A 14532-nucleotide genomic window follows, 5' to 3' on the forward strand; every position below is an offset into this window, starting at 1 on the left:
AAGTACAACAACATGAAGCTCCATCCTAGTTGTAGTAGAGTAGCAGTAGTATCTTCTATATATAATTAAAACCTGTGATCATGATTTGCAAAACCTCGCAGATCCAACTTATTGGATTAACTATCAAACCGGTTTTACGAAGTAGAGAGTCACAATGCAAACTACATCGAAGTACAAGAACTACACACTACATACTAAGCAGCTAAAAGCAGTTTAGTAGCTAGCTAGACAGCGCCAGGGCAGCTAAGTTGCTGCTGGCCTGCTGCAACGTACGGTAGCTAGCTAGGCATGCATGCCTGAGATCTAACGCCGAGCTTTGGCAGAGATCACATGAGGAGGCTCCTAATGACGGCGGCCTGGTCGCTGGTGACATCGGCGGAGGAGAGCAGCTCGGTGAGCGTCTCGCTGAGGTTGCCCACCTCCTGGTGCAGGCTCCTGATGTAGCTGCACGTGTCCTGCAACACCCTCGCCGCCGAGGCCGAGCCCTGCATTCATACGCATATAAGCTTGGTTATTTCTTCGCTCACACGAGCTAGCTAGCTTCACTAAGAGCTTAATTAGATGTGTGCCGCATCAGAGTGCTTACCCTATGTGCGCCATTGCGAGTTTGAGACTCCGGGAGCAGCGCCTGAAGCTTGGACAGGAGCTCGGAGATCTGGTCCTCAGAGATCGACCTCGACGACAGCGAGCTCCCGGCGCGCCGTGGGAGTGACCTCCGGCTGCTGGACATGCTTGCAGTCCGATTATATATGCAGAGTTATTAGATATGGGTGCAGTTGTGGAAGTAGAAGAGAGCTCGGCGAACAGTAGCTTGCTAGCTTTTTAATGCAGGGGAGTGCGTGGCGGTTGCGCAAGTGCAGAGAAAGGGTATATATAATGAGACGGGCGGCTCGATCGGTTCAGTAATGGAGGATGGGGGAAGCAATCAGAGTGAGCAGCCGGCCGGAGGGAGAAAGCGAGAGTTGTAATGCGCGAGGCAGACGTGCTGAGGTATGGAGGGGTAGTAGTGGCAGATGCATGGACTATGAGCATGCAGAGCCAACCAAGTGTTGGTTTTTGTACTTTTATGGCAGGATCGAGATAAACAACGAGAGCGAATTAATATATATCTTATAATTTTTTTACAAAATAGATGACATGTTCACATAATTTTTTTTAAAAGGGTATAAACAAAAATATAAATTTTAGAGAGATAAATTGAGAAAAAAATTCTAAAGCAATACGATTCTATGGATGAAATATGTACTATATGCTATATTCAAAATCATTCTATGTATTTTTATACATAAAATTCATTACTCAAATAAGTCGGTCGTATTTCAGACAGATTATAAGAATTTTTCTATTAAAAACTCGTACATATTACATAGGCTAAACACTCATCTTTTTCTCCTCTAAAACTCTAGTACTATGTTCTCAAATAAATAACAGAAGGGGCTCAAGTAGCTGATTAAAACTCTCTCATAATCCTACCTCTCTATTTATAAGCCTAGAAAAATTAACCCCTAAGTTTCCTAATTTGTTACCAAAATACCCCTCTTTTGTAGTTTATTTCTACCTAACTACCGAGGGTATTTTTGTTTATTTTTTGTTCCATTCATCGAACGGTTACGGTAACTTCACGACTTAACTTTGTCTCGACGCAGGCTTCATGATGGTGCCATATACTTCTCCAATCATCCTACGGTTTTAAGATCTAAGTATGAAACCCTCTGCACGTTTATCAAAGTATGACTCTCCACTTGTTTATATCTTAAGAAAACGCTTTAATATCGTCACGTGTACTCCGTCTTCCGATTTTAACCATAGGCAAGTCTCTCCCACTTTCGATCTCTCGAGTCGTCTTGTCACTTGCACCGGTATTCCATTCGTTTGATTTTGTCAACACGTCATCTTCATCCTCTACTTTATGTTTTACTTGATCTCCACATGTACAGTTAAGATCACCCTTAACTATGCTCGATCTCCTTAATCGTCTGGCACTAAATATCCGCTTAGCTCCGATAACCCATCGGCGACCATCAAGTTATATCCGTCATCTGCACAATATGAAATAAGCAAGCATATTTATTCAACTCCAACTCCAACTCCAACTCCAACTCCAGTTAGTCCATAATTAAAATGCTCAAATCAAATTTAAGCAATCCAAAACTCGACAAACTAAATCGACAATCTTACCCATCACTCATCATATACATATATACATACATACATACATACATACATATATATATATACATACATACATATATATATACATACATATATATATATATAACAAAGTATATTTTAACTTGATATCTCCGCTATAATTACGGCCTCTAGATTTGTCTGTACTACTATAAATTTCTATGCGCCTGTGTGGGTGCGCCTCTCCTAGATCTGCCGTGCATGCGTGCAGGCAGGTAGCGCATCGATCCCTGAATAAACTAGTCACCGTGCCAGCATCTTGTTTATTTGTGAATGAAAATATATATGTAGTCGCAAATTGTTTACACGTAAACTGTATTCGTACGTAGATAAGTATTCTCGCATGAAATATCTGACAAATATTTTACAGCATTTCCCCCGACCATTTCACCAATTTATAAGATTGGAACACTAGTATTATTAGCGGAGATATATGTAGAAATTTGGCTTCTCTCGGAAACTAAATTGATGTCATTAATATTGAAGTAACTAGTATGATAGCTTATGTTAATAGTGTGATTAGTTTCGTTATATATTTTGTTATGATAATCTTTAATTAAAAATTAATAATTTTAGCTTTTTTTAACAATATTAGTGTTATTTAGTTACAAAACACATAAAATTAGATGAAGAGATAAAATTATGTTAGGTGATGAGAAAGTTATTTATGGCCAGCATATTTAGTCAGCTAGTTTTATATATCCACTTCGACTGTAAATTCATATTTATACAATCAATCAATATATATTGTCTAATTACTAAAATTATATAATGTTTCAATCAAACGTAGTTGTATAGTTATGTCTTGATCGTATAAAGATACAGATCATGCTCTTTACCAACTTGCCGCTATAACAGCAAGCTGTCTGGCACAAGCTTAGCCCTTACCGGTTGCATTTTGCCTTATTAATTCTGTTGGAATGGTCCTAGGAAAGACTACGTACGAGAAATCATTCTCACAGCCAACTTTCAACTTTGCAGGTATCTTTTATAGTCGTTATAGGTCTATGACTCCACCATGTGCGATCCGTGGTTGCGTCTTACTCTATCGTTTACCTAACATCATTATCTCGTTATGTACAATAAATTTATTGTTAGATTTTTATAACTTCTCTAACGAATTAAGTTAAACATAGCTCTTCATCTTCTTGTAGCTGTAATCGCGAGTACACAATCCAAGCCTAGTTTCAGTGTCCTTGTGTCCCTTATTGGCCATTTGTAGTCTGTGAATTGTGGGTTGCCTTTACATCTACCTGACACCATGATATTGTCCTACATGACAACAAATCTATTGATTAATTGTATTTTATATGGACTCTTTATTCATGTATTTGATTTTTTTCTAAGATTATATTTGATATGGATAATTCTTTTTTTCTATTCTAACCCTAATTCCAATAATTTTATTTTATTTTATTTACACTATTTATTTAGATATTTTTGCTTCTCAAACCGTATATAAATAGAACTGATAATTTTTAATTACAAATTTAGATATTTGTTAATTATATTTGATATAGACTCTTTAGTTTAATATAGACCGTTAAATGTTCATAGCAATGAGTAGTTTAGATTTTTTATTTTTGTTTAATATGATAATTTTATGACATTAAGAGCGAATACAAAAACTCCTTTTTAACACTCAAATAATAAGATAATATTTCTGTCTTTTATTATAAGAAAATAGAATAATAGGATAGTAGAATGAGCTTCGAGTATGGTTAGTGGTTACGGATAAAAATTATGTCTTTTATTTTTGAGAGAGTGTATAAGCAACCACTATGTGAAGAAAGCTTAAAAGTGATAGTTCATAATTGTTATAGGTGACGGGTGTCGTATCCGTCATCCCGAACGTGTCACTAATGACTAGTCATAAGTGATGGGTAAAGATCCGTCACCAATAAATTTATGGTGACGGATCAAAACTTGACCCGTCACTTATTAAGGTCATAAGTGACGGGTTATAACTGTGACATATCACTGTCGGAGGATTAACTCCTGTCGCAGGGATCCCGAGAGACCCCTTTTTAGAGATTCGGCCGGGGGATGATCCTGAATAAGTTCGTCGGAGAAATGAGTGAGAGTAAATGCAACGGCCGGTGGTGGGGGATGATGGCCTAGTGCAAAGAGAAGTAAATGCACCAGAATTTAGATAGGTTCGGGCCGCACGAGGGCGTAATACTCTACTCCTGTATGGATGCAATAACTGCCCTGAGGAAGTCCCTCAAGGGTGTTGCTGGTTACAAGAATATTTGTCTAACTAAGAGCTTGACGCTCCTTGTTCTTCGGCAGGGGCTGTTCCTTGTGCCTTATATGTTGTGTTGTTCTGTGTATCATTTACTTGTCCTTCTTTTCCTTTCGGTTCGATCTCTTTCTTTCTTCTACGTGCCGGCTGTGACATGCCCCGAACGGGATGGAGGGGGCACAAGTTTCAAGACGCCGCGACTGGAAAATGCGTCATCATTTCTTTTGGGTGAAGTGACCAGGGGGTGGAAAATGCGTCGCACGCCCAGTCACCTATCACCATAAACGCCCTGACAACGGGCGCCATGGAGAGGGCCTACCGGGCAGCCTCAGAGCAGCCCAGCGTGCCCGTCCTGTCTTGTTGCTCTGCCACAGCAGGGCGGCAGACGGAACGCGATCCTTGCGATGATACGGATGATACGGGACGGGACCCGTGCAATTAATAGCCCCACACCCCTTTGCCAAAGCATGGCAGGAACTGACGCTGCGGTGGGAGCAGTTGGATGTGTCAAGCCACGCACGCTCATTAAATGCAACCTCGGACCTCTGTTTGACGGACACCTCATCGGTGGGCCCCTCGGGGGCCTTTCTGGGTCGTTGGGGCACCGAGTGCTCAGGGGGTACTGTTCACGTCCCCGAGCACTCTCTCCCGAGAATGCCTATCCTTGTCCTCGGGATACCGGGTGCTCGGGGGTACTGTTCACCTCCCCGAGCACTCTCTCCCGAGCACTCTTATACGAACCTTCGGGGAACCGAGCGCTCGGGGGCTGCCACGTGCAGCCCCGAGCACTCTCTCCCGAGCACTCTTATACAATCCTTCGGGGAACCGAGTGCTCGGGGGCTGCCACGTGCAGCCTCGAGCACTCTCTCCCGAGCACTCTTTGTGTGGAACCTCGGGGAACCGAGTGCTCGGGGGTTACTGCCCGCAACCTCGAGCACTCTCTCCCGGAACTTTAGCTCTTCTGATCATCGGGGGACTACGGTGCTCGGGGGTGACCAGGCACCGGCCCGAGCACTTTCTTCCCGGTACTTAGACTCCGCGGATCATCGGGGAACTGGGGTGCTCGGGGACCAGGATTGTGGCCCCAAGCACCTTCTCCCGGGACTTGAACTTTCCTCACCCCGCAGGAGGGACCTCGCAGGATGGCGCCATGTGGCGGATAGCTGGCCTGGCCTCGGGACTCAGGGACCCCCGGTTCTTGATACACCGACAATCACTTATGACTAATTTACGTTTTCGTGTTTTTTAATAGAAAAAAGTTAAAAAAATATTTTTTACCCGAGTCATCCCAACACATACCTATCAGCACTGGTCACGTGTCACTTCTATTTTTTTAGCACTATTTTCAATCTTTGCGTCAAGCGGGAATTGAACCCGCCACCTCCCCTCGTGCGTGCGCATTACCACCTCAGCTATCACGTGTTTGCAATGGACATTGGATATTTTATCCTTTTAACTTCTCAGTCGTAAAATCATAAGTGACGGGTCATAGACCTATCACTTATGAATGTTATAAGTGATGGGTCGTAATCTTGATCCGTCACTAATGACTGATTTTTTTATTTTACATATAAAATATGTATTAATATTTACATCTAAAATTTAATAGGTGACTGGTTATAATTTACCTATAAAATTATATTGTATTTTATGAATTTCTGAATATCTCATGCAAACGATCGCAATTTGATAGGTGTCCGGAGTGTCTTCGGTAAAATGGGTATAACTTTTGCATACGAACTCCGATTTTGAAATTTTTTTTTACTCTACGTACATCTACAGAAAAAGTTACATCCGTTTCTCCCCCACTTTATCGGGTTTGGTGAATTTTTTGAGATCAAAAATAGTTTGAAAGATTGAGTTCTCGCTCCCAGAAGTTTCTATACCGTTTTTGGAACGTACGTTTTTGCCCATAGCTATCATCTCTTACATTAAACTTGAGTATAAATTATATATATCCTATTCTAATACTGCTGAGATGATAAAAAATTAGAAAAAAATAAAAAATATTAGTGAACTCTATAACTATTATCGTTAGTGACGGGTCAAAACATAACATGTCACTTATGTCAGATCATAAGTGACGAGTCACAATTTATCATAAATGATGAGTCAAAAAGGCTATAACTATTATCATAAGTGACGGATTAAATGATGACCCATTACTTATTAATTATCATCAGTGACGGGTCACCTTGCACCATTTAGTACCCGTGACCTGTCACTTATGTGCACCGGTACTCTTGTACTGTACATTTTGACTGTTTACGATTGATATGCTTGATAAATAGTTAGGCTACGTACTCGTGCAGGGAACATCTAGGGATGCTGGAAAATTTGTACTCAGGCTTGTCTCAAGCTGCGTGGGGGCAAATATAAAATGGTCTTTGCTGGTCCATGTGTGTGGATTGCAGAAATGCCAAATGCTTGAGCCCTAGCAGATGTGGATTGGTCATGCTGGTTCCATGAACTGACTCCACGTAGGCCTTCTGCTTGTTGCCTTTTTGCTCCTAGAAGGGTTGCCATGGTTAGGGGCTAGCTGATATTATTGGTCGTCATCAAACAAAATGTTTCAACGTGATCAGAGCTATAATGATCTCAACTGTATCTCGAAACAGTATCGGGCAACAGTTCGCCTTATAGAAATCTACCAACTACCACCATAGCTTGGAGCGTTGGATCCGTCCACCGCTTCATGATATATATCCAATTATATAAGTTTGACCAGTTTATAATTTCCTTTGGGCATATATCGATGGGCAACGAGAGGAACACGCCATACATAGTGATCTAGCAACCAGCAGAGATACCATACGAGATGGAGATGGTCCTGAAATTATTGGAGTCAACATGTTTCGTGATCTCGAAGGACGAAGGGCGTCTGATACTATATGTCGTCCATTGCATCCAGCACTACCTTATGGGTAGTCTTAAACTTTTCCCGGAATGGCGACCTGAAACCATAACAACAGTGACAACTGATAAGGACGAGCTCAACAATATGGCTGCTAGCTGGTTAAGGGCTAGGTGAACTGCATCAGTTATCAGGCGTGTGCAGGTTAAAAGCTGCTCTGTTTTCTCTCTGTCTGAACTCTCAAGTGTGAAGTGCATATGAAAATCCCAGCTTGACAATGTAATATCATGGAAAGAAAGTTTTTTGAGAGAACATCAGGGAAAGAAAGTGACTGTGTGTCTCTCTCTGTGACCCACAGTTATACTTAGCCCATGTTGGCAGTGTCCATTCTGCCTGATGCCGCATATACGCACATGCGACGTCGCTTCTTGCAGGCGCAATGAACTTCAGAACAACTACAGTAGTAACATTTTGTTATGCGCAGATCCTTTTTGTTTTCGACCATTACCATCGACTTAATAAGACGAAATGGATAAGAACAGAGAGCGGTATAATAGTTAAAAAGCAAGATTCTTGGCTATCATTCTGCTTCCTGAATTCTCGTTGAGCGACGCATGAAGACCAATCATGACGCTATGATTTGTTCGAGACTGCATGAGAGCTCACACCCCTCTCGGGCAAGGAGCAAAGGACGAAACTAAACAAAGAGAGTCCCGTCAGGGCATCCAACATGGCACAAGACGCTCTGTCCCCAGCTCGGTCAAGACTCAAGACAAAGACCAACGAACCAGGCCTATAACTTGGAGCGGGACTGGCAGGAGGACCACGTTGGAGGCAGAACGCTCTCTGCAGATCGTCGTCTCGCGCGCCCTCCTGATTGGAGCGGATGGCATCTGGCGATCTGATCCCATCCCTCCCCGGAGCAAAGCGTCGTTTGCACACTGTCTTACAGAGCATGCACGCGCATCAGCACATGGCTGCGTGCGCGACCGGTTCGGTTACTCGTTTCTAGCGAACTCGCTCGCTCATAGCTCGCAAGATCTAGCGCGACGCACCGGGGTATTTCCGTCGGTGGCATGTGTTAGAACTGATGGATGAACTCGGAGAATATTTGGTGCTGCAAGCTACAGCTTTTCTGACTCTATTGGATTGAGATATATAGACACTAGATGCAGGCCTTAGTGGCCGACTAAACAGGGCAAACATGCCCACTACTACTCCTACGGGCTAACTGCCCACTGCTGCTAAAGATCAGCTCCGTGTAAACGTGTACACGTCGAGCAGCTAAAAGAAACAAAGCAGCAAAGCTAAAATAAGAAAACAGAGAAACTAATCAAGCCTGGATTAATCTATCATTCTCCCCCTTAATGCTGGCTTGATCCTTTGAGCTCGACGACGCCAACCTGCACGCGCATCTCGCAGTACTTAACACGGGCCGGGGGCTTCGTCAAAAGATCCGCCAGCTGCTCCTCTGAGCTAGCGAAATCAGATCAACTTGTCCACCCTCCACACATTCCGAATGTAATGAAACTTGGTATCAATAATGTTTGCTCCAGTCATAAAAGATTGAATGTTTGCTCAACGTGGTCGTAGATTTGTTGTCCACCATTAGCTTTGGTGGCCTGGGCTAATAGATGATGACATCACCTAGCATCCGAACGAGCCATACTACTTGACAAGAGGCGGTGACGGCTATCATGTAATCCACCTCGCACGAAGAGAGCACGGCCACCCTCTGCTTCTGTGACTGCAATGAAAATGGCTTCTCTCCAAGGAAGAAGATGATGTCAGATGTGCTCTTGCGGTCGTCGATGTCCCCGACCAAATCGTTGTCGCTGAATCCGATCAGACAAGGTTCGCCGCTGCTCTTCTGTGGGTAGAACACGCCGTAGTTGATCGTGCCAGCAACGTAACACGACAGATGCTTGACCGCCGCAAGATATTCCTCCTTTGGCGCCACCATGAACTAGCTCACGTATCCCACAGTGAAGGCAATGTCTGGCCGAGAGTGTACGAGATATCTGAGGCCTCCAACTAGGTTGCGGTAGTGCGTCTCATCCACCGGCGGGCTCGTGCTGGCCTTGGAAAGCTTCAGGCGCGCTTCCATTAGCGTCTGGCACACGGTACACCCTGCCATTCCTGCCTTCTCCAATAGCTTGTGTGCATAGGCAGCTTGCGTCCAGCCCCTGCTTCACCTCGAGTCCAAGGTAATATGACAGCAGAGGAGGGAGCTCATCCGGAAGAGTGCTTTTCATCTCCGCCTTGAACGAATCAATGTCGTCTGTCCACGGCCTAGTGATCACCAAGTCATCGACGTAGATGCCGACCACCAGTCATCGTTCCCTGGATCCGCGCATGTACATCGAATGTTCGGAGCCGCTCCTGGCGAAACCAATCTAGTGTAGACTATCATTGAACTTCGCGTTCTAAGCCCATGGTGCTTGCCGCAAGCCATAGAGCGCTTTGCGCAAAGAAGCACATGGTTCTCCATGTGCTTGATGGCGAATCCGGGCGGCTGCGACACATACACCTCTTCAACTAAGTCATTGTTCAAGAAAGTAGATTTTACATACATGTGGTGCAGGCTTTAGCCTTTGTGCGCGGCCACGACGAGAAGAAGCCGCACCGACTCCATTCTAGCAACGAGCATGAATACCTCTTTGTAGTCAATCCCCTGCTGCTCGACAAAACCGCGCGCCACCAACCGAGCTTTCTGCTTGATCACGGCATTGTGCTCGTCCGGCTTGAGTTTCACCAACCGAGCTTTGTGCTTGATCACGACGTTGTGCTCGTCCCGCTTGAGTTTGTACACACACTTCAAAGCAATCGGACGATGCACGACGGGGAGATTAGTCAGCTCCCAGGTCTGGTTTTTCTTCAATTGCCGCCATTTCCTCGAGCATCGCGGCCTGCCAGCACTCGTGATGTTCTACCTCAATGAATGACCCGGGCTCCTCGCCTATCACCATGAGCAGCTGGTAGACGTCTAGCTCACGCGTCACATAACCTAGAGGAGCAGCTTATCCAAGCACATTATCGATCGCCCTGAATAGCAATGGCGCATCGTTGTGCTCGGCATCAAGGCGCTCCTCATGGAGGCTTGGCGGCGAGGCGAATTCAACTGATGGAGTGTGCACTGGTGGTGTTGCAGTCCCAAATGACACAACTGGACTTTGCGAGTGCGCGATCATAGGTGTTGGCGGAAAATCCAACGCTGGCTGGGTGGCATTCGGCGAAAGGTCCGGCGCTGCAGCCTTATATTCTATCGCATACTACACCATGAAGGACTCTCCGCCACTACTATCGACTGCCTCGTCCCAGCGCCACTTTTCTTGTTCGTCGAACACCACATCCCATGTCACATGAACACGTTTTGTGGTGGGATCATAGGCGCGGTAAACCTTTGACCCGGATCATGGGCTTGCTCCTGGAGTCCAGCTTCTTCGGGGTCGTCACCTTCACATGTGCAAGACATCCAAACATGCGCAAAATGGTGGACTGCATGCTTCTTACCAAACCAGGCCTCATAGAGAGTCTCCCCTTCCAAGCTTTTGGTCGGGCATCGATTGAGGATGTACATTGTCGTGCTCACTACAATACTCGGTGAAGTCAGCCGTAGTGAACTCTCCCGCTCGATCGGTACGTAGGGCTCGTAATTTATGGTCGAATTCAACTTCAACAGTAGCCTGGAAATGCTTGATTGCCACCAGCGCGCGATCCTTGGTGGCAAGCAGGTGAATCCACATGTAACGGTTGCAGTCATCGACAAGCAGCAAGAAGTACCTCTTCCCGCTCAGAGTCGCCTGTGTGATCGGCCCGCACAAGTCTCCATGGACCAGCTCGAGGATATGCTGCGCGGAACTTCGCACGCTCAGGAAAGGATGCACGACAATGCTTGCCGACGAGGCATACCTCACATAGCTAGTCCACTTGGTCGATGCCTGACAGCCCTTTCACCATATCTTCACGCGCCAACTTGCGTAGTGCCAAGAAGTTCACTTGTCCAAAATGGGCGTGCCACAGCCACGAGTTGTCCGCACTGCGCACAGCCAGGCAGACAAGAGGGATGATGGCGAGGTCGATCAAGTACAGCTGGTTCGGAGCGTGGCACACCATTGCCTACAGATGCCACTTCTCATCCTGGATGCGCATCACTCCTCCGCCTATGTGGACGTCGTAGCCCATCTCATCCAGCTGACCGACGCTGATGATGTTGGCGGTGAGGCGTCAGATGAAGTAGACGTCAGTGAGGACGCGGTGCTCCCCTGTCTTGCTGACATAGAGCACAATGATGCAGCCCTCGATGCATACCATATAACCATCGCTGAACCACACCGTCCCATACATGTCAGTGTCAAGCTCATTGAACGCGAAGTGAGACCCAATCATGTGATTGGTTGCTCCTGTGTGAAGTACCCAACGCTTGTAGTCACGGTCGACCTCTGACCCGAGCTGGACGAAGACTCGCTCCTCGCTCAGGTGGGTTTCACCATGTGGATACGTTAGAGCGGTGACCAGCAGCAGTTGCTCCGGTTGTGGCTCGACACAGGCCGTCGCCACGAGCAGAGTCTGCTCCTCCTTCCGGGCTAGATGAACTTGCTTGTCGCGCCTTGGTTTACTCCGACAGTCCCTGGCCCAGTTACCTACCTTGCCACAGTTTCAGCACTTTTCGTCCTTGCCCTCGTGGCCTACTCCAGCATTTGTGCCCTCGCGTGCTCCAGGATCACAGCCACGCTCGCGACCTTTGCCGTGCCATAGGCCACTGGAGTCCGAACCTGAGGTGCCTTGCTCCTGCTCCTTCTTCATCATGTGGGCGACCCACTCCTCTTCCATGAGAAGGAGCTTCTGCCTGTCGCTTGCAATAGCCGATGTACCAAGGTCGTACCTTTGCTCGATGGCGCGCAAACATCCAGTCACCTCCTTGATTGAGAGCACGCTCAAGTCGAGAAGAGTCTCAATTGAAATGGCAACCTGCGAGAGACGCTCAGGGACGAATTGGAGAAGCTTCTTCACCACCTCGTAGTCAGAGATTTGGTCGTTGAGGGCTCGCAAATTGTTAGTGAGGCCAGTGATCCTCATCGCGAAGTCATCGATGGACTCGCCGTTGTTGAACGCGATCTCGCTGAATTCGCGCCGCAACTTTTGGGCATTCGCCTCATGGACTCGATCCACACTGATGCACATCGTCTTGATGGCGTCTGTCAGTGGATGAACACCGCAAGCGGGGATCTTGAGAGACCCCCTTTGAGATTCGGCCGGGGGGCTGATTCTGGATCTACCTCATACGTGGATTTAATGCGAAAGTATGAGATCTAGGCGGGACGGATGATCGTCGGCTAGTAGGAGTAAATGCTCAAAGGATTTTAGACAGGTTCGGGCCGCACAGAGCGTAATACCCTACTCATGTGTGTCTGGTGTGATATTAATGCTCTTGGAATGCCTTTATCTGGATCTTTATGTTACAAGATTTTTTGTTAAGTCTTGAGCTTCGGTCTTGCTTCTTGCTTCAAGTTAGCCTCTCTTCTATTCGCCTCTATCAGCCTTAGCTTGACCTTGACCTGCCTGTTCTACGAAGTTCTCCCCCCTCCCCTTTTATCCTACCCGGGGAGGCTTGGAGTGCCCAGAATGGGGGCACAAGTTTCTGTACACAATAAATGAAAAGCAACCATCATGAGTCTACAGTTTGATGTTACAGGGGTTGAAAATACGCCCTTCGGCCGGTCCCGTCGCTCATTACGCCCCAACTTTAGCAGGTGCAGGGGGGCCACCGGGCAACCGCTGAATATCCCCGCGTTCCCGTCCGGTCAGAGCAGATCTTACACGGTCTGACACGGCGGGGGGGGGGGGGGCAGGTGATACGCCTCGAGCCCAGCGATGACATATTCAAGTTATTTCCTTTATGGGCCTCGCAAGGTGACGTGCGATGTGACTCGTCGCATTAAATGTCCCCACGTCTCATACCAGGCGGTGGCAGAGACTGACGTACTCAGTACGACAGGCGTGGGGGGGGGAGTGGTTGGATGTGATAGGCCACGCTCCCTCTTAAATGCAGCATCGGGCCTCCCACCGATTGACACCTCACCGTGGGGCCCTTATAGGGTCCACCGGCAAGGGGCTTCTCAGGTCCTCGGGGAACTCTGGGTACTCGAGGACCAACCGTTCTTAGCCCCGAACCGTTCTTAGCCCCGAGCATCCTCTCCCGGATTCGTCTCTTCTCGGGTCCTCGGGGAACTACGGGTGCTCGGGGGCCAACTGTTCATGGCCCCGATCACCACTCCCGGAACTGGCTCTTTTCGGGTCCTCGGGGAACTCCGGGTACTCGGGGACTAACTGTTCATGACCCCGAGCACCCCTCCCGGAACTGTCTTTTCTCGGCCCTCAGGGAGGTGGTCCCCGAGGGATGACGCCATATGATATTCTGCTGTCCTAGCTTCAGAACTCAGGGACCCCTGGTTCACATGTCACCGACAACGTCCCAGGCTTCCTAGGCAGAGTCCTTAACGGCAGGGGCTGAGAGCATTTAAGCCAGCACGATGTGGAGGATCGCAAACAAGCTAGTCGATCATCACAGTAGTTACCACCGCCAGCCTCTATCGCCACCAGAGACATTGTGCCTGCAAATTCACCCTCATCACCAACGCCCAATTAATGTAGTTGGTCCAGTTCAGAGTGGGGTAGACGATCAATCATGTCGTCTCCTTCACAGCACACTCTAGATGACTTGACCGCTGTCGTCACGATACCAGCCACGGCGCAGAGTAGGGGAAGGCAAATGTCATCGACCACGACGCTGAGGAGTCCGCGGTTGACCACCATCCGAAGCCCCAGACGACATGACTTAGCCGGTAACACGTGAACACAGGCTCTGAATACCAACGGTTAGAACTGATGGATTAACTCGAAGAATATTTGGTGCTGCAAGCTATAACTTTTCTGACTCTATTTAATTAGTATATATAGACACTAGATGCAGGCGTTAGTGGCCGACTAAACAGGGCAACATGCCACTACTACTCCTACGGGCTAACTGCCCACTACTGCTAAAGATCAGCTCCGTGTAAACGTGTACACGTCGAGCAGCTAACAGAAACAAAGCAGCAAAGCAAAAGCAGAAAAACAGAGAAACTAATCAAGCCTGGATTAATCTATCAGCATGGGGGTGGTGGCGGAGGAGTGGACCTCGGAGCGCGCGCAGGTCGAATGCCGGCCACGGCATGCAGCGCGCCGACCATCTGTGTCGTAC

General features: G+C 47.1%; 1 protein-coding gene across 1 annotated transcript; it reads right to left on the reverse strand.

The window, feature by feature from the left end:
* Positions 1-937, reverse strand: LOC133923676 (transcription factor ILI1-like). The gene is made up of 2 exons (XM_062368965.1): positions 587-937; positions 1-485 (listed from the first exon to the last, which is right to left on the reverse strand). Exons 1-2 carry the CDS (start codon positions 728-730, stop codon positions 327-329), a joined length of 303 nt encoding a protein of 100 aa, XP_062224949.1. The 5' UTR covers positions 731-937; the 3' UTR covers positions 1-326.
* Between the last annotated feature and the right edge of the window lie 13595 nt (positions 938-14532).

This window comes from Phragmites australis, chromosome 7 (assembly GCF_958298935.1).
Source record: "Phragmites australis chromosome 7, lpPhrAust1.1, whole genome shotgun sequence".
Classification (NCBI taxonomy): Eukaryota; Viridiplantae; Streptophyta; class Magnoliopsida; order Poales; family Poaceae; genus Phragmites; species Phragmites australis.

Coding starts and splice junctions, on each gene's coding strand:
- LOC133923676 (XM_062368965.1), bottom strand. CDS start 730: ATGTCCAGCAGCCGGAGGTCACTCCCACGGCGCGCCGGGAGCTCGCTG. Junction 486..586: donor CTCGCAATGGCGCACATAGG/GTAAGCACTCTG, acceptor GTATGAATGCAG/GGCTCGGCCTCGGCGGCGAG.